A 21,328-nucleotide genomic window follows, 5' to 3' on the forward strand; every position below is an offset into this window, starting at 1 on the left:
CATCGCCTTATTGTTTTTTCTTTTTATACAGCAGCTGTGAGAGCAGCCTTGATAATGTGGGGGAAAATCAGACCAGTTTATACCAGACAGTTTAGATTTAAGTGCCCGCTATTTAGAGACTAACCTCAGCTGCTGGAGACGGTGGGACCTAAGGAGAGTTTTAGCCCTTCTAACATGGGAAAGAAGATAGTTTTCCGGTACTACTGTATAACAAATTATTATACATTTAGTGGCTTAAATATACCATCGATTAATTATATACATTTCTGGAAATGAAGTCTGAAATGGGCTTTCTGGGCCAAAATCAGATATTAACAGAACTGTGTTTCTTCTCAAGATTCTAGGAGAGAATCTGTTTCTTTTTTTCAGCTTCTAGAGGCTGCCTGTGTTCTTGGCTTGTGGCTCCTTCTCTCCATCTTCAAAGCCAGTCACAGCCAGTTGAGTCTTTCTAGCTTTGAATCACTCTGGATCTCTTCAGATTCCCTCTTCCATTTTTAAGGACTTTTGTGATTTTGGTGGGTCCAGCTAGACAGTCCTGGATAATCTCTATTTTAAGATCGGCTGATTAGTCACCCTGATTCCCCTCTGCCATGTAACTTCATATATTCACAAGTTTGGGGTTATTGTGCCTCCTAGAGACTTTGGTCCTTTGAGAAATTGAGACCTGGCAGAGCTTCTCTTATTTCAGGAAACTGGCAAAGTCCCTAATTTGTCAAGCCGATTTAAGTTCCTAACGTCACTCTTGGACAATTTGGGTCTTATGCTTTGATGATGGTAGACTGGAGGAAGAAAGATAATGATTAAGTATTAGCAGCAGATAATAGTATTCAGTATTAAGCAGAAATTAATGATTAAGTATGCAAGAGGGACAGGTGCTGTGGACAAGAATAAAGGGGTAAAGAGGAGGCCGGTTACAGAATTAAATGGGGGTGGTCAGGGTATACCTCGCTGGGAAAAGGAGATTTGAGCAGACACCAAAGAGGTGAGGGATCTAGCCAAGAGGACAGCTGAGGGAAATAGGTGCCAGGGAGGTGATCAGCAGGAGCAAAGCCTGGGTGGGAGGTTCAAGGACTAGCAAGGAGGCTGGTGTAGGAGTGGGAGTCAGAGCAGCAGTGTGGTGGGGGTAGATCTTACAGGGCCTTAATGACTACTGTGACGTCTTTAGATTTCACCATGACTGATATAAATCAAAGGAGCGCTATGCTGTAGCTTCAGTTTTTAAAAAGGCTCGATTGCACTGGCTGTTGTGTTGACGGAGAATGGACTGTAGTGGAGATGAGGGCATAGAAATAGGAAAACCTGTTAGCGGAGGCTGCGGCAGTATTCTGGGTTAGAGATGGTGGTGGTTCTTGCACTAGTGTACATTCGCAAATTAGAGCCAGTCTTTGAAGAAACCACGGTTCCGCCTCACCTAGAATGGTGTGTAGTTCGGCTGTCGCACCTGAGGTGTGACATGGAACCACATGCAGCTGAGCCCCACTAGCCTCTGGACAGCTGTCACGTGAGGGTGCGCTCAGAATAAGGCTGTTCTGTTTCAAAGATTATAAAGCATTTAAATGCTTGTGCCTGGTGCTAGGTAAATAGTTTTATTATTATTATCAGGTATGAATATTGGAAGTCTTCATTTTGTCATATCTTGTAACTGGGAGACTCCTTTGCAAATAATAGAATACCCAGTATAAAAGTCAAAGAGTCAGAGGCACTTAGAAAATTCTTCTCTGGACTGAGACTATGTATGGAGTCCAAAGACAAATTCATTGACCAACAGTGAGAAAGAGCAACCTGGAACTCAACAGCATTAATACCTCAGAAAGGGCCACAAAGAAATACCAATATACATAGCTATTTTTTGCATTAGTTAGCATTTTTTAAATTACAATTTTGTATCAGTGGTAGTTTAAAGCAGCAGGTAATTTTTACATGAGAGAATCAAAAACTGAAATTAATGGTTTAAAATATATAAAACCACATCTAAAAAATTAAAAAAAATTCTGATGTGTAATCAGGGCAACAATAGGTATATCTGTAATGATTTGTTACTTTATTTTGCTGTTTTAGAATATTGTAATGGCCTTTGTAAGATGTAATTTGTAACACAAATACTAGCCCTGATTAACTGTATGTCACTCTGTCATTACAATGCTTTGCGGTAAATTTTGCTCCTAAAGTACAGCTTCTAGCTGAACAACTATAATTCATCACATGTTAATATTTAATTTGAATCCATTATCAAGATTGTAATGCTGTAATAGAATTGACATACCTTTTGCTTGATTTTGAAGTAACTTGAATTAATATATTGACTCAGAGTTTGGGCAAGAATGTCCCAGTAAATACAATGAAATGATGAAAAAGTCATGTTAGGTTAATAAAAATATTGTTTGTGGATTTTCTTTCATATATGAAGATTACTTTCTCTTCTGCTTACCCTCTCCTTTTTTAAAAATGGGATTTCTGCTTTTTGGATAGCATTTCTCTTTATGCAGATAATTTCAAAATGTCCTAAGTTTTAACTCTTGCAGGACTGAGCTTTTGAAATACTCCAACCATGACTAAAAGAGAAGCAGAGGAGCTGATAGAAATTGAGATTGATGGGACAGAGAAACCAGAGTGCACAGAAGAAAGGTTGGTTTTTTTCTGCATTTATTACTTTTATAATTACCAGCATAGCTACTTAAAATTAAGAATCAAGCCATAGTTTTGGGGAGGTTTTTTGTTTTTTGTTTTTTTTTTAAACTGACCTCAGCATTTTGTGGGATAATGTATTGGGTTTTTTTACCTTTGACTTAATTGCTTTGTATCTGGGAGGGAAAGACAGTTTTAAACTAAAGGTAGTAATATAGCTAATAAGGATGAAGCCATTGATTGCAATAGTTCTGCCCCTAGGGCACTGTTTGATTCTTTTCCTTTCCTCCATGCTGGTTACTTTTATTTCAGAAAGAGTTTAATTCACAACCTGAAATAATTTAACAAATATCTGTAAGTAACTGCTATAAACTGGTAACTCTGAGGAATATGTGAATAAGTGAGACAGTAACCTGCTCTTATAGAGGCCACATTGTGTTTGAGGAGGCATACAGGTATAAGGGTAGTTATGTGTACAGTACCAAGTATGTAGTGCAGTGAAAGGTGTTAGTTTTGGGGATAGTAATGGAAGATTACACCATTAAAGAGGGAGAGCAGTGGTAATGAGTTCAGAATCCAGGGACTCAGTCTGGGTAAAAATAGAGATTTGAGAATCAAGAAGTTTGAGGAAGATGATGGCTGATGGTCCCTGTGTTTCTCTATAAAGCAGAAGATGAGATAATATGTTGAAAGTAAAAGGAACTAAAGAGTCATAGATAATAGAGGACTTCTGTGGAATAAATGAAGGTTTAGAATAACTCTGTGTTGAATGTACAAAATCACCAAGGTTGACAGGGATGCTGAGTGTGGAGAGTCGAGCTGAGATTTAAAACCTTAAATTTTTAATAGAGCTTTTCAATGTGTTTGAGTGTGCTAAATCTACTCTCAGTCATCAGATACGTATATGTATGTGTGCGTGTGCGTGTGTGTTTATACATACGTAGGTGGATATATTTATTTTTGTGTATACACACAAATGGCACACATATCCTAAAGTGTTTACTATTTGGCCCTTTACAGAAAATCTTTGCAGGTGTCTCATGTAAGAAATTCATAATTACTGTGTTAACCTGGGGAGTAGCCATTAAGGAGCTGTGAAGCTGTAGTACACAGTAGTTGTGCAGGAATTTAGGTCCAGTGATGTGAGATCATCCAGTTTTTCAGGAGAAATTCAGATTTTTGCATGAAGTTTCCCAAGGTTTAAATGGTGGCAACAAAATACTTAAACATTTTTTAAATGTTGAGCTCAAATAAAATAGGTTCTAAATCTATCTTTTTTTTTTCTCTAAATCTATCTTCAAGTGGCATTTCTTCTAAAGAATGGTTGTTAAAAAGAAAATTATAGCCTATTGTGCTATCACTAAAGAATTTGGTAAAAATATTCAGCCAAAAGACCCAATTAATTTACCTTAACAAAAATAATAGTAATAATAGTTTACTATCATTTAAAAATAATTTTCGTTTTTAATCATGAGTGGTCTACTATAAACTTTTGAAGTATTAGAAAAATTTAGGCTGTGTACATTTATTGAATATAATACATGTATCGCATTACATTTGGAATTTATGTGAAAATGGAACTTGACAAACTTTTTATTTCTTTTAATTTTTATTTTTAAATTATTTTTATTAACATATAATGTATTATTCGCTCTAGGGGTACAGGTCTGTGAATCATCAGGCTTACACATTTCACAGCACTAAACCATAGCACACGGACAAATTTTTAAATACATGGTGCTGTCTTTGACAACTACAGTGAGAATTAAATCATATTAAAAGTAAACATGCAGTGAAACTTCATTGACTTCCAGCTCACCAATCTAGTAGATATTATTTGATGTCTGTTTTCTCTTTGAGTCCATATAAGGATTTTGAAAAAAGTATGTAAAATTATTTGCCAAAGATTTTACCCCCAGGGCACTTAAGATTTCGTAGAATTCAAAGTATGAAATAACAATATAGAAGAGCTTCAGAGTTTTAAAGCAGGAGTATATATATATATATATTTTTTTTTTTTAAAGATTTTTAATATAATTTTTTATTTTTTATAAACATATATTTTTATCCCCAGGGGTACAGGTCTGTGGGTACGAGAAGAATAAATGAAAGAAGATGGGATTGGGAGGGAGTATATATATTTTTTTAATGTGGAATTGCACTGATTATAACTGGTAGTTCTCAGATTAAATTAAATAGAAAGTATTTTATATAATTTATATTTTTATACCTTATTACGTACATTTATGTTGGGAAAGGAAATTGAGTAGTAGAAATGGCATACAAAATTTGACAGGACTCTTTATTTTCCATTTTGGGCCTAAAATTTTCCAAAATAAATTGAAAATGTAATATTTATATTTCCCTATAAATATGGTATATGCAGTATTTATTTTTATTTATATACACACACACACACACACAAACACATAACCATAACCCTAAGGAGATTACATTTGCAAGGTTGCTTTAAATTTCATGCAAGAATTTCTCTGCAATTTAGTATTCAGTTTGGCAGTGCTAGTTGGTGATAAGCCTACAACTACAAATAGTGTCTATGCAGAAATGAGTTTTGAAAACCAGACTTTAGAAATAATTGTTAACCGTTATATCCTTTAATATTTAGTATTGTGGAACAAACCTACACACCAGCTGAATGTGTAAGCCAGGCTATAGACATCAATGAGCCAATAGGCAATTTAAAGAAATTGCTAGAACCAAGACTACAGTGTTCTTTGGATGCTCATGAAATTTGCCTGCAAGATATCCAGGTAATTTTTTTTTTTCTTTTGAGATTTATATTTTAGCATTTAAGTTTGCATTAGAAATTTTTTTAAAAAGATTTTATTTTTAAGTAATCTCTACACCTAACTTGGGACTTGGACTTACACCCCCAGGGCAAGAGTCACATGCTCTACCTACTAAGCCAGCCAGGCACCCAGAAATATTTATTTGTTAGCCTTTTGTCTCTATAGCTATAGTCTTTATAACAAAATTTGGCCAATATTGCAGAATTTACACATTTAAAATAAAAGTTCTTCCAGCAAAATTCCCTCCATTTAAAATTGTATGTAAAAGATTGAGTACTAGTAGCAACTGGGTAGCTCAGTGGGTTAAGTGTCAGACTCTTAATCTCAGCTCAGGTCTTGATTTCAGGGTCACGAGTTCATGCCCTGCATCAGGCTCCACACTATGTGTGTAGCTTACTTAGGAAATAAAAATCTTGAGTATTGAATCAAATACTTGCTTTTTACTTTCACAAATATGAAATGAGCTTAAATAAATGTGAATCAGAGCCTAAACATGAAGTAGTGAGAAGCACATTGACCTTGGAACTTGAAGTGTGTCCTAACACACTTGTGTGTCCTGACTAGGTTTTAGCTTCTTTGTGCATTAGTGTCGGCATCTTTAAAAAGAGAAAACTGGAGTACGTGATTTTTACCTTCCCTTCCATTTTTATTTGCTCCAGCAGTGAATTTTGGATAAGAACTTAAACACCAGTGTATATATTTTTGGAGTTTATTGCAATAGGATTTTACCTGCAGTCGTATTTTAATAATATGTTCACAGCATATTCATAGTCATGTTTTATAGTATTTGCTCAAGAAAGGTAATATATTCATGTACAAAAAGTAGCTTAGATAGAATTGCTCAGAGAGTTTCTCTAGACCTTTCTTGAATATATGAGTAAGTACTAGAGTTTATATTGGTTTTCATTGTAATTTATACAAATACATAATGTGTCTTCTTTTGGATTGTTTGGTTTGTCTTGCTCTTTCCTTCTCTCCTTTACCTGCCTTGTGTTATAGCTATTCCATGTTACAGGAATTTTGCCTTAGTTTTTTAAAAATTCAAATTATCATATATGTATTATTTTAAAATAAGATTTTGGTGTAGAATACCTTGAAATGTTTTAATGAAATTTGTGCCTTTCAGTTTCCACTCAACCATACTTTTATCTTTTCCTTTCAGTAAGTCTAGTAAATGTTGCGGAGGGGTGGGGAAGGAAGGATATTGTTCTTCCAGAATTAGAGAATGTATGTGGGTCTGATATTAATAATTTTAGGATTTAAAGTTTTTCTTCTCTCATGGAGAGAATAAACTAGCACAATCTTTTTGGAAGGTAAACTGGTATTTAATGTCTATAAATGTTAAATGTGAAATACCTAGTAGTTCACCTCAATAAATTGTTCTTAGAGAAATACTCACCTAGGTGAGCAAAGTTGTACATATGAGCCGTTCATTGCATGGTTGTGCAGAAAGTGAAAATAACTTCAAATGTTCCAAAAACACAGAAGGAGAGAAATAACTTCTGTAGATTATTGTCTAAGGCAGCCATGACAGATTGGTGAACTAGAGCTGTATGGGCAGTTTACCTTGAATGAAAAAATATTTGCAGAACACTGCTGCATTATCTCTTTTTAAATTCACATTAGTCTTTGAAATCAGCATATTCTTAATTACATTCTGCAGATGTAGAAACTGAGATTTAAAGATCAACAATTTGCCAGTACATAGTTAAAAAGAGGTACAGTAGAATTTGAACCCAGGCCTGTGTGACTCCAAAACTCTTTGTTACAGTTATTTGAGGCAGGCTTTTAAGAAAGTCAGCTCAGCATCACTGGACTTCACCTGATTTTCTCATATGTAAAGTAAAGTGAAATCTGGACTTGACCTCTTACTTGCCTTTCAGCTATAGCATTTGTTGTTCTAACATGCTTTCTTAGCATATCTGAACTACCCAAAATGAAAATATCACTTACGAAATACCCGGCACATCACGAGTTCTCAGAAAACATTAGTTGAATAAGTGGAAATACGCATAACTGATTGTATCACAGAATTCCAGGCTAGCCTAGGAGCCACATCATTTTGCAGTCCTCCCTGTCTCCCTCCCTCTCCTCAAAAAAATGCGAGATTAACAACTTCTCTTCCTCACATCAGTTAACCACATCCACTTGGAATCAGAATGCTTGCTGCTTGTGGTGATGCTTTTTTATTTTCAGATGAGTGCTGACTTGAAAGCCAGTGGAAAGTAGTGGAGTTGTGCTGATTTGAGGAGTATGTGTACTAGTTGTGGTATATTCAGTACTACCTGGGAGTTTACTTCCATAGTTACATATGCTGTAGCTTCTAGTAAATCGTACCTGTGTCTCCTTCAGAGAGGAGAAATCTTGAGATAGGGGAGTTTGTAACAGCATCAGGCGCACTTCTAAGGAGTGAAACTACCATATTTGACCTATCTTTCTGCATGGTTACATAGTTTGTGTCATCCCTGTTGTTGGGCCTAAAGTCACTTAAGATTGTAGGTTTTATATGACATTTTTAATATTAGAAAACATGTTTTGTTTTTAAGTTTTATTTATTTATTTGACAGGGAGAGACACAGCGAGAGAGGGAATACAAGCAGGGGGAGTGAGAGAGAGAAAGAAGCAGGCTTCCTGCCAAGCAGGGAGCCCGACATGGGGCTGGATCTCAGAACCCTGAGATCATGACCTGAGCTGAAGGCAGAGGCTTAACCCACTGAGCCACCCAGGTGCCCCTAGAAAACATGTTTGTACCAGGACTATAGTATTGACTGAATTCTTGGGAATGGGAGTCACAGGAGCTTTGTATCTCTAGCTGCATGAAATGCAGGCACAGGAATATACATTATTCAAGATCATTGCAATGCAGGTCTGTCTTTAAAATGGTGACAGACAACATCTGAAAGCCAATTACCTTTTGTCATCAGGTTGCTGTTGTGTGAAATGCATTCACACATGGAGGGAGACACGGAGGATCAAAACACGAGTACTGAAAAGATACAGAACTTTGATTGAAGATATCAAAGCTAGGCTAAGTAATAAGGTCATAAGTCCCTTAACTTTATCAACTTCATTGCAAGAGATTTAGAGTTAACCTTGATCTTAAATGTGTGGCATTCATTATAAGGGGGACATGGCAAAAAATGTGTTAATAGATTTATATAAGTCACCCCACTAAATAAGCACCCTCGCTTATTCGTGACAGATATATTGCATTATCTTCTGCTTAAAATATATTTACAGAATAAACAGTCACCTTTTGACATTATTTAAAATCCTAAATTAGACTCCAGAGCTAGAGGAAACCACCATGTCAAATAAATTTGGTTAATTTATGTTGTTCTTAATTACTACCACAATGGTTAAAAGATGTTTAATTTTGGCAAAGAATTACAAGGTATGACAACTTGGATAATTAGATGTGTTCTTATAATTTCATTAGTATGCCTCAGTAATTAAGTCCTATTTGATACATACATTTGTATTAAACCTGATGACTAAATCAAAGGAATCTTAATCATTTTCCATGTTTAGCTGGATCCAGAACGAAGTTTATTTGACCAAGGAGTAAAAACAGATGGAACTGTACAACTTAGTGTACAGGTAATTTCTTACCAAGGTAAGCTACTTTTATGGTTATTTAAAAGTTTAGCTCATGTTTTTTTAAAATATGGAAGAGCTCAGTTTTTACAAGTTTGGGGTGTTTTAGGTGGTTGTCTAAATTACTTAATGTAATATTATAGCCAGACACTCGTGCTTTTGGTTTCATTATTAGATCTGTCAGGGTGAAGCAGATAGTATAACGTATTCTTTTTTCTTTTTTCTTTTTGTTTAGTATAACAAATTCTAACTAGTTTTTTCAGGGAAGGTTACATTGTAAGGTAGAGAGAGCTGGTAGAACAGATTCTGGTTGACTTTATCAGAACTGCAGAACTGGATTGCCAAAGAAGCTATTGCCCTGCCATGATCTGGAAAATGCCAGATCCAAAAGCCACCATTACAACTGTCAACCTAGAACCACTCTGCCATCACATTGATCCACACGAGCCAAAAAATGCGTTCCATGTACCTACTTGTTCCTTCTTGTTTCCAGATAGAAGGCGTATGCCAGTGTTTCTAGAGCCAGAATCACAACTGGACCCCTCGCCACCAGAAAATCTTTTCCCTACAGTTTAGCATAGAGAGAGGGATTGGCAAAAGATGTTGAGTAACTCAGTTACCCATATCCATCACAGTATTTTACTAATCTTGTGTAAGTACAAAAGTTAGAAAATTAGGAAACCATTTTAGTTTAAAACCTGAGATTTTTTAAAAACATGTTTTGTTAGAAGTTCTGACCGGAGTTTTAGACTTATTTTAATGTTGGAACATACTAGGTTGCTTACACTGGCATTTCACAAATCATAGTGTTCTCAGACTGTAAAAATGGTAGTTATCCCTTCCGATCTACAATTTCCCCAGTACTGTCACTGACAGTAAGAAAGAAATTCTTTGTTTTATCTTTAAAAGCCTAGTCACCTCTCAATGTAAGTAGATTTGGGAAGAGCTGACTTGATGAAATTTGAGTGACAGATGAGGGAATAAATCTTAGAAAAATATTTTTTTTAAGTTACAGTTATTTTTCTTAAGTATATTTGAAAAAAGTGATTTACGTTTATACCGTATAATGAGTGATACAACATATTTTATTATAGAGTTTGTGTTCAGGGAGGATTGAAGTTGAATTTTAATCTTTCAAACACACTTTGATTAAATTTGATGTAGAATGTAACAGAATCCATGACCAGACAGTAGTTGTTAAGTAATAATGATAGTTTTTTAGATCTGTCTTGTAACGGAAGTGTCTGAGATGATTTTATAAAGGGCTAATTTATTTTGTTTTGAATATTTTAAGAATTTGGAGGTTTTTTCTTTCAATTGAAAATGGAAATCAGAAGTTACTAATGTGAATTTAATTTAACAAACTCCGTGCCTTTTCATTTTTAAATATGAACTTTGACTTTTGAAAAGAAAAGCAGTCCGTAAATAACTTTAATTTGCTTAGAAGGACTCTTAAAAATTCTATAGGTGGGTAGCTACTACTCATTTATACTTTTCCTTAGTCTGGTTTTTATTTTCTAATCCATATTGGTACTTTTTTCTAATAAATGTTTCTATGTAGCTGTGTGTGTGATGTTGTTGGTGGTGTTTTTATGTCCTTTTAGACTTGCAGAAAAGTTGCAAGAGTAGTGAAAGAATTCTGGGATGTCCTTTACCCAGATTCTCTGTTAACTTTTATTACATTTGCTTTATTCTCCATCCCCCTGTCCCACATTACCTTTTGTTGCCCAGTTTAAGAATAAGTTGCAGACATGATTTCCTTCTATCCCTAAATGCATCAGTATATGTGTTTTCTAAAAACAAGGTTTTCTTCTATATGACTACATTACAATTATCAAAATCAGGAAATTAATATTAACACATTACTGTTATCTAATCTACCAAAGTTCTAGTGAATAATTTTATTTGTGTCTAAAAGAGAGCATTTGCTTTACCATTTGAGAACATAGAATCTAAGCTGAATTTTATTTTTTTAATGACTTTTGTGTTTTCATTTAGATTTACTTTTTTTTTTTTATTCTTTAGGAATTGAACCCAAGTTAAACATCCTTGAAATTGTTAAACCTGCGGAAACAGTTGAAGTAGTCATTGATCCAGATGCCCACCATGCTGAAGCAGAAGCACATCTTGTTGAGGAAGCTCAAGTTATAACTCTTGATGGCACAAAACACATTACAACTATTTCAGATGAAACCTCAGAACAAGTGACAAGATGGGCTGCCGCTCTGGAAGGTTACAGGAAAGAGCAAGAGCGCCTTGGGATACCTTATGGTAATAAAATACTTAATTACATATTAGTAGAACAATAAGAATTAACCTTGACGTAGAGGATGCTAGGGTGAGTAAGTTGGTCATTTTAAATGTAAAATTTCATTTATTTATTTATTTATTTATTTATTTTGAAAGATTTATTTATTTATTTGACAGAGAGAGATTACAAGTAGGCAGAGAGACAGGCAGAGAGAGAGAGGAGGAAGCAGGCTCCCTGCTGAGCAGAGAGCCCGATGCGGGACTCGATCCCAGGACCCTGAGATCATGACCTGAGCCGAAGGCAGCGGCTTAACCCACTGAGCCACCCAGGCGCCCTAAATGTAAAATTTTAAATTGATTTTCTGGATCTCTCTTTTTATCCCCTTTGGACAAATATTGTCCTGAGTGCTAAGAGTATAAAGAAATTAAAAAAAAAAAATTCTGTCTTTAGGGTATCACTGTGGAGTTGAAGAGAGAGAACATAAATGAAAAGAACTACCATAAAAAGTAGCATGTTTTTAAGCTGTCGGTAACTTGTATAAAGGGAATATGCTATTGGGATCTTAAAGAGATCAGGGGCACCTGGGTTGCTTAGTCAGTTGAGCGTCTGACTTTTGACCTTGTCTCAGGTCATGGTCGCAGGTACCTGGGATCAAGGCCCAAGTCAGACTCCGCCCCTCCCCAACTAAAATAAATAAATCTTTAAAAAAGAGAGAGAGAGAGAAAGAATCTCAAAGGGATCACAGTGGTCTTGGGAACTTTGGGGGAAAGGTTTGTTTTAGAAAAACTATTGGGAGAAGACAGTCCAGACAGGAAATGCGTGTGCAAAAGTTAGACTCAGCAGTGAGTAGCGAGATTTGATGGAGTTACTCTCTAGCATTATAGAACTGCTTTTGATTGATGGACGTGACCATGGTAGATGAATGTGGCAGCAGTGCATGACCTACATTGGCACAGTAGAAACTGAATGAAGGGAAAACAGGAACATGTTGTAGTTGACCTGTCACTAGGTTAGCCTAGACTCGATAATTTATGTGGGAAGAGATGAATGAAACTAGTGATGGGGCTGAGCAGCTGACTGGTGGATTGTGTGAGGGTAGAGAGGAGAGATTCAAGTACTGATACAGCTTCTCAAGCTTGGGTGACTAGGGCAGCGATCATACTGATGAGACCTGGTTACATATTTATTATGTATTTAGTGAGCTACATATGCCAGCCATCATGTTAAATGCTGGACTTTGAATGGCACATGAGAAAGATAGGCCAAGCTCCCAGAGCTTAAGTGGAGGACATGGGGAAGTCTGGTATTGGAAAGATTTGTCTAGGGAAAGTGTTGTACATATTACAGCTGAAGGTAGCCAGAAAGTATTTTCAGGTACACAAGACTTGGACTGGAGATAAAAATGTTTCCTGGGACTTAGCTGTGTTGAGTTTGTCTAGAAGCTATACGAGCATATACAGTCTCTGATGGAGAGAGAGAAAATGGAAAGGAACACAGTGTTAAAGGCTGGGCCTTGTTGGCATTTCAGGTTACGGAAAAGGAATGAAGACATGGAATAGCTGAGGAGATAGAAGGAAAATAAGAGCTGTGTATAGTGTCTCTGGAATTGAAAAAGAATTTTAGATGGTCAAGAGTGGCCACAGTGCTGACAAAGTGAAAAAAATGCCAAGTGAGGGGCACCTAGGTGGCTCAGTTGGTTAAGCATCTGCCTTGGGCTCAGGTCATGATCCCAGGGTCTTGTGATCGAGCCCCACATTGGGCTCCTTACTCAGTAGGGAGCCTGCTTCTCCCTCTCCCTCTGCCTGCTGCTCCCTCTGGTTGTTCGTTCTCTCTCTCTGTCAAATAAATGAAATCTTTTTTTAAAAAAAGCCAACTGAGTAGTATCTATTAAATTTGGTGATCAGAGGTTCATTGGTAGATTTAGAAAAAAAGTAACTAGAGTTAGACAAAGCTGAATTACAGGAAAAAATAGACATAGAAGTGGAGAAAACAGTATTAACCTTTGGTGGGCAAATGGGAAGAGTGTTGGAGGGATAAATAAATATTATTGAAGGTTCATGAGTTGTTAGTAACCTTAGTATTCGTAGATGAAATCGGCACAAGCAGAAGGATAGATGAGGAGATGGACTTTTAATCGGCACCTGAGAAGGTAGGCCCGTTCGAAGGACCACATAGAGCCATTCTTCAGATACGTGATTGACGATATTGTTACTTATCTTTGACTTGTAAAAGCTAGCATAGACATCATTGTTGACCTTGCTGTTAGTGAGTTTGCAGTCACCTCTGAGAGAGGAAATGCTGAAAAGGAAGGAAGAGAGCATAAAAACACTCGAAATAATATTTTACATAGTTTACTAGACTTCCAACAAGAACCCTTCAGTAGTAGGATCTTTTATGGAGAGTAGTATATAATAATGAATTGTATAGAGAGCAAGATTATAAACTCTGACTCAGGAGTACCTACCTAGGGGTATCATTTACTTTAGAATAAAGCTCTTTTTTTTTTTTTTAAGATTTTTTTTTTAATTTATTAATTTGTCAGAGAGAGAGATCACAAGTACGCTGAGAGACAGGCAGAGAGGAAAAAGCAGGCCCCCTGCTGAGCAGAGAGCCCGATGTGGGGCTCAGTGCCAATGTGGGGCTCAATCCCAGGACGCTGGGATCATGATCTGAGCCGAAGACAGAGGCTTAACCCACTGAGCCACCCAGGCGTCCCTAAGTTGACTTAATTTTTAGTTTGTAGATTTCTGTATATACCAGGACTGACTTTCTCCCATTTCCATCACTCTGTTTTGTGCCTATAATTTTTCCCAAATTCTGAAGTATCTCTGGATTGGTTCTTTTGTAGATGTGCCATAGTGCTGTCATCCTTGGACATCCTTGACTTGGCCTGCATTGTTGGATCCATTTTTCAGGATCTTATATTTGCCTTTTTCTTCGTTTAATTCTACCATTTACTCATTATTCTCTCATTCCTCGGTATAGGTTTCCTTAGAAAGGACACCTAGGAAATAAAAGTTGCTTTCGGGGGTGCCTGGGTGGTTCAGTAGGTTAAACTTCTGCCTTGGCTCAGGTCATGATCTCTGATCCTGGGATCGAGCCTCGCATCCGGGCTCTCTGCTCAGCGGGGAGCCTGCTTCCCCTCCCTCTCTTCCTGCCTCTCTGCCTACTCATGATCTCTGTCAAATGAATACATAAAATCTTTAAAAAAAAAAAAAAAGTTGCTTTTGTTTTTGGTTTGGCAGGGTGTTTTTCTGTTTGTTTGTTTTATTGGTGGGGGAGACTTTACATATCTGAAAATGTATTTATTCTTTATTCTGCTCTCTCTGATTGAAAGCTTGGGTATAGAATATTAAGTTGAAATACTATTTTTCCTCAAAATTTATATGGCCCTGTTCTGTTTCATTATAGTGTGAGATGTTCAGGGGGCATTCTGATTCTGGTTCCTTTTTATATCCTTTTTATTTTTCTCTCTGGAAGCTGTTTTGATCTCCTTTTTATCTCTGGTCTTTAACTTGGTTTAGTGGCATCTATTTCATGTGCTGTAGATTTATGGATTATGGGGAAGCATTGCATAGCCCGGCACTCCCTAGTGTAGTAGCCACTAGTCCCACGTGAGCACTTCACATGTGCCTGGTCTGACCTGAGCCTGTACTGTGAGTGTCATATACTTGGTACAAACAGAGAAGAATGTAAAATCTTTTAAAATTTTTGTGTTGATTACATGTTGAAATAACATTTGGAAACATTATTACAATATTAAAATTATTACAATAAATTTCACTTTTTTTTTTTTTTTTAATATAGCTGTGAGAAAACTTTAAAATTACCTGGTGGCCTGCATTATATTTCTCTTGGACAGCTGCTGATCTAGACAATTGTAGCCTTCAGTTCTGGGAAATTTTCCTGCATTATTATTTTGATAATGACCTTCAGTGTTGTTCTTTTTTTCTGAGACTCTTGCTGAATCTCCTGGGCTGATCTTCTGTATCTTTTTTTCTTTCGTTTGTCATTTTTGTATCTATATGAACAACTTTCTGCCAAATTTCTTGTCTTTATATAACAACCTATCCTGATAGTTATTTTCACTTTACAAGGGCTTTTCATTTTTGTTTTTCCTTTTAGCATTCTGATCACATTTTTTTCTTTTTTTTTTTTTTTTTCATTTTGTTATTGCATTATTTCTGCGTCTGGATTCTAGTTTTCTGTTTATTTTTATTTAATGCTTTGTTTTGAGTCTCAAATATCTGTTCCTGCTCATCTGTTCATAGTTAAAAGTGAATAACTTTAAAGCTAATTAGTTTGAAGCTCTGGAAGGGAGTTCTTGACCATACTCTGGTAAAATGGGATATTGGTCATTTCATAAAGATTTCCAGGTGTCAGTATGTATATAGATATTTTTCCTGGGTATCTTTAACGTCTCTGGAGAATTGGCCAAATACCTGACAGGAGTAGAAAGTTCAGGTGAGGATTTCAGGTTGATGTATATGTGAATGCTGCATTCTGGAAATGGAAAGGGAAGTGCAGAGGGTCTCACTCTTCAGTTTGTAGACTTTTATTACTGGGATCAATGTACATTTCATGTCTGTCCCAGAAGTTCGGGGGATGGGGTAGTGGCGGGGGTCAGGATATGGACATGAGCTTGGGATGGTTTTCGGTTGGCTCCTGAGAATGAAGGAGAGGCCCTGGAGGTTCTGACAACACCATACACTTTAAATCAGTCCCCTGATTTTCCGCTTCCACTTCTCCTGCTACCTGGAATGACCACAGCCTGAGCCAATAGAGGGATTTTGTAGTCAGGAAACACTTGTTACTGTACCCTCCTGGATAGATATTTTAGGTCACAGCTTCTACTTCACTTGATTTTCACTCTGCTGACTGTCTTCGAAAACTAGTTGAAAGTTTCCCATCTGTTTGCATCTTCACTTACGTTCCTATGAGTTTACTTCTTTTAAAAATTCCTTTACTGTCATTTTACTAGGGTCTTAGAGAATAAACAGGGAGAATATGCACAGACAATTAGTTATGTTACACCAGAAGTCCTGATATTATTTAAGAAAACAAATCAGACATTACATTTGCCCCAATGTTTTTGATCATGTTACGTTTTTTGGCTCATGTTTATGTAAAATGAGGTTACTTGAACTTATAATGGAAAGTGTAGCTCGGGATAGCTTTTCTAGCTTTCTATAATTCTTTCTGTTATTTTCAAGTAGTATAAAAAATAGATCCAGTAGAGGCACTTGGCTAGCTCAGTCAGAAGAGCACATGACTCTGATATCCAGGTTGTGGTTTAAGCCCCATGTTGGGTGTAGATGTTACCTAAATAAACAAAACTTTAAAAACAAAAACAAAAATGTTGCCACTGGCTTTCTCAATTGCTGTCAGTTCCCTTAATCCACTCTCCCATGGACTTCCTCTTCTTCGGTGTTTCTGGGCCGCTGCATGGTTTAGATTCCATTCCCTCTAGTTTCTCATTGTGTTCACTCTCCTGGATGTGATCCATGGCTCAGTTTGAAAAACCCAAAGGTGCTACACTATTCCAGCCCCTTAAATCTTACCATGGACCTTTGCACTCGATCGGGCAAAACTATTTGAGCTTGGCCTGTTGTGCTCAGTGAAAACTTCTTGGCTGTGTTGAAGTTCTCCTGTGCTTAGAATGAAAATGGGTCCGATTTTCCTTTGTTTCCACCTTTGCTTTCTCCTAAACAGATACTGATACCATGAAGGTCTCTGAATGTTACTGCTTTGTCTTCTGTGTATTTTGGGCTTCCGTGGAGATAACTTTGTTCACTTGGTTTTATTGTAAATATACATGGAATTTTGGTTTTGCTATCCTTGGCTTTTAGTGGTGTTTTTTTTAATGTGTGCATTCAAAGACATTAAAAAACTTTGCTGCCATGTTCTCAAAATCCTTCTCCCTTTCCTCTTTATGAAAAGATCAAATAAAAAATCAGTTCTTTGGCTGTCAATCCTGTATAATGTTTGATTCATCTTTTATTATAAATTGGCTCTTGATAAGTACCTAAATGTGTTTTTCCCCACTTACTCCAATTGAATAGCCTGCATCTTAGGGGCATATAACCAATAATACTGCTTAGATAGATCATCTTCTCCATGCAAAAATACCTAAACCAAAATTAATTCAGCCAGTTTTTATTGAACTTATATGGGTAGAATACTTTATTGGGTGCTAGGGATACAGCAGTGAAATATTTATACATGTTGGCCATCTTTTTCATTTGTGAACTCAATTAGATAGTAAAAAAAAGATGAGGAAAATGACTATTTAGATTTACTTTTCATAGATTTAACAAATAAGGCCATGCATAAGGCATTGTGGTAAACTCCGAAGATAAGCAGTGGTTTATAAGACACAGTCCTTATATTTCAGACCTTAATGTATTACAGGGAAAGACAGCTGAGAAAACATGGAATTTGCATGTTGTAGTATAAATGCCACTAAAGGGTAAATACAGGAACACCAGCTTTTTACAAGAAGCGAAAGGGAGGAAAGATGTTTTGCACATTTTGGAAAGTGAGTCTAGCTCTTCAGAAACCCCTTAATAGTTTTCTTCCCCCCCCCCCACCCCAGTGCACCAAATTATACAATGCTGCAAAGTAATGTTTAAAACTTGGATGATTTATGCCATTCTCTTTAGAGAAATCCCACTTTTTATTCTTTCAGTTGACCCATTGAAGAGCAATTTTATGTTATTTTTTTCTTGATAAAATTTCAGACTAATTGATATAAATCAGGTGAATTCATTAAAAGTTTAGATTGAGAAATTGAAAAGGAGTTGAGGAGAAAATGTAGTGTTAAAACCCTTTTTATTTATTTGCGTTTATTTACTTCTCTTAACTTGGGGGAAGATCCTTTCTGGATTTCTCTCTCTATATGTGTGTGTGTGTGTGTGTGTGTGTGTATGTGTGTGTGTATTGACAAAGTAACTGTGAATTTATATGATATCTAAGATAGGACTAGGCTAATGGTAATATTTTTCTCTTTAGATCCTATACAGTGGTCTACAGACCAAGTCCTGCACTGGGTGGTTTGGGTAATGAAGGAGTTCAGCATGACTGATATAGACCTGACCACACTCAACATTTCTGGAAGAGAATTATGCAGTCTCAACCAAGAAGATTTTTTTCAGCGAGTGCCTCGGGGAGAAATTCTATGGAGTCATCTGGAACTTCTTCGAAAATGTATAAAATTTGAATTATTACCTGTTTGCACTGTAACTTGAGTTTAACTTTATTCTGTATAACTTTGTCTTCATTGTTTATTGTGGTCTTTGATAATAGCAATAATAATTAACACCTACTAATTGTATAAGCTGTGCTGGGAGCTTTATGTGTATTATCTAATTTAATCCCTCTAACTGATGCACAAATCAATACTTTCCTTATTTTTAAGATAGGATACCATGGCTTAAAGAGCCAGTCCCTTGAGGGTACAGGGCTAGGGAATGGCAGAGCCAAGATCCAAAACCAGACTAAAGAATGCCGGAATCCAAGCTAAGATTCTGTGTCCTACACTTAGCTCTCTTCATAAATTCCATCCGTTGACTTCTGTTTCATCAGTCAGTTCTTTCATTTTGAAGTCTGCTTTTTATAAGTGTTTCCATGTTGGCTCCACAGACATTATTATTATGATTAAGTGACTATATACAGAAATTGGAAACTACTTGGCTGACCAACAAAAAGCTCAAATAAATGTAAATTATTTTGTTTGAATTTTAATCCTTCTTATATTTCAGTGACTATCTGTGAAAACATTAGCAGTACCCTGTTCCCTCACATCAGTATACAGCTGGCCAGAAATGCTAGCCAGACCCACATACTTTTCAGAATGTGTGAATAAGACAAACTCTGACTTTGTTTTTGTAATGGTCATGGATAAAAAGGTAACTGGTAGGGTTTGTTCTATTACCTGCCCAGTAAAGGAACAGCTCTGGTTGGAGGGGTTTTCCACAGGCTTAGGGTTTTTATCTGGGATGCTTTTTCTGCTGCTAAATAAAAAATGAACTCTAGAGAGAGGCTTTCCTTCATTGGTCAGAGTTTCTCTCTTTCATGGAATTTCTTAAATAGTAGAGGGGGAAGTATCTATTGATACTGCATTCTTTACATTTACAGGGTTTATTTCCAGTTTTTCTTATTAGATAAGTAAGTTAAATGTTCTGGTTTAAGTTTTGTCTTTGGTTTCACAGGGGTTTTGGGGGGGGCTTTTTCCATCTCTACGCAGTTTTTCAGGTAAATAAGGAAAACTCTTGAATTGTTTTGGGTTTTTAACATGTGAGTCATGTTTACTGAAATGCATCCTTGTAGGAATTGTCAGGATTAGGACAAAGACGGTGTTTAGACTACAGTTTAAAATTGGTGGGTTTTGCTGTCTCCTTCATGGCAGCACTTTGTTGTGGTTGTCTCTGGTTGTCCTAGTGTTTCTCAGTCTTTAAAGCTCATTCAGAGACTTCACAGGAATCTTGTGTATCTGTTCATTTCTTTGAAGCGGGGAGAATGCTCAGAACTAAGAATCTGGATGAATTAGTAACATCTCCAGTTTACTGAAAAGTTAAGCTATGTTTCAAGTATTATGCTTTTAGAAAACATTTTCCTTGGTGGAAAATGTGGCTCAGTCAGTTGAGCGTCTGCCTTTGGCTTGGCTCATGATCCCAGGGTTCTGGGATCGAGCCCCATGTCGAGCTCCCTGCTCTGTTGGGAGCCTGCTTCTCCCTCTCCCTCTGCTTGCAGCTCCCCCTGCTTGTGTGTGCACTCGATCTCTCTGTCAAATAAATAAATGAGAATCTATTTAAAAACAAAAACATTTTCCTTTAATCCTTATGATGGCCTCATGAGGTTGTAGGTGGGATAGCTCATTTAAACATGAGGAAATTAATGCTTCAGTTGGTTGAACAATTTACCAAAGTCCCACAGCCAATAAGTGAGTGCTAAGATCAGAACCAAGATCTGAGGCTGGTCCCATGTAATTATATAAACCCCCAAAGAAACCCCTTATCTGACAGGGAAGCTTTAGATCTCTTTTTGATTTCTCAGTCCTTTCCAGCTCCGTGTGCCTAGAACCGGATCTTGGCATGGCACCCGAAGTAGAACTGTGCTCGGTGCCCGGGCTGGTACTCGCCCGGTGCGCAGTACAGCTTGAAGAGAAAGGCATCTAATCTGTGATGGGCATTAAATAAATCGGCTGAACTAGTAGAGACGGGGGAAATAGGAACTTTCGTTAAAGAAATAAAGAATAGAATTTGGGTAGGGGATAGCAACAGACGAGTTCAGAGTGGCTCTCTTAGTGGTTATATTAGGACCTTTTACAGTGTAACTCATGTTGAGAGCTGTCTTTGTAGCCATCGTTATATTACTTCGTTCACTTGTGACTTGTAGGACCACTATAGTTTAATTGAAAATTTAACTATCTTTAAGCAGCATTATAAAGTTAAAGCCCTTTTGGAACGCCTGGTGGCTCAGTCAGTTCAGCATCCGACTCTTGATTTCAGCTCGGGTGATGATTCAGGGTCATGAGATTGTGGGGATCCCTGCTCCACACAGAGCCTGCTTGAGATTCTCTCTCCCTAAATAAAATCTTAGAAAAAAAAGTTAAAGCAGTTTTATTCAATCTGTTAGAACAGATTAGTAAACTCTGAAGATCTCATCTTGACTGAGAATGTATACCTAACAAATGCTAAGTAATTTCAGTGTGGTGTACATTCTCATCTTTGATTTGATTTTAAACGTTTCCATGGTTTAAATGGTTTTATACAGATTAAATAGATTTAGATATAGATATTTATGTTATGAGGCTATCCAGCTCGGAATCTGAACTGCTATTTTATACTATGAATTGTGAAAAGTAACTGCATTTTTCTAACATTTCTTTTCTTAATGTTAAAAGAATTAGAGCTCTCCATGTGTTATTTCTCTTAAAAATATCTTTGGGGGAGCCTGGGTGGCTCAGTGGGTTGAGCCGCTGCCTTCAGCTCAAGTCATGATCTCAGGGTCCTGGGATCGAGTTCTGCATCAGGCTCTCTGCTCG

General features: G+C 36.7%; 1 protein-coding gene across 4 annotated transcripts in view; it reads left to right on the top strand.

The window, feature by feature from the left end:
• Positions 1-21,328, top strand: part of GABPA (GA binding protein transcription factor subunit alpha) — a 33,842-nt gene that overhangs the window by 4,621 nt on the left and 7,893 nt on the right. For all 4 annotated transcript variants that reach the window (XM_059392187.1, XM_059392186.1, XM_059392185.1 and 1 more), the window contains exons 2-6: positions 2,523-2,625; positions 5,252-5,396; positions 8,967-9,051; positions 11,058-11,303; positions 18,295-18,489. In XM_059392187.1, the coding sequence (XP_059248170.1) occupies positions 2,549-2,625; positions 5,252-5,396; positions 8,967-9,051; positions 11,058-11,303; positions 18,295-18,489 (748 nt within the window). In that variant the 5' untranslated portion in view covers positions 2,523-2,548. The remainder of the gene's footprint in view (positions 1-2,522; positions 2,626-5,251; positions 5,397-8,966; positions 9,052-11,057; positions 11,304-18,294; positions 18,490-21,328) is intronic.

Source organism: Mustela nigripes, chromosome 2, assembly GCF_022355385.1.
Source record: "Mustela nigripes isolate SB6536 chromosome 2, MUSNIG.SB6536, whole genome shotgun sequence".
NCBI classification, from domain to species: domain Eukaryota; kingdom Metazoa; phylum Chordata; class Mammalia; order Carnivora; family Mustelidae; genus Mustela; species Mustela nigripes.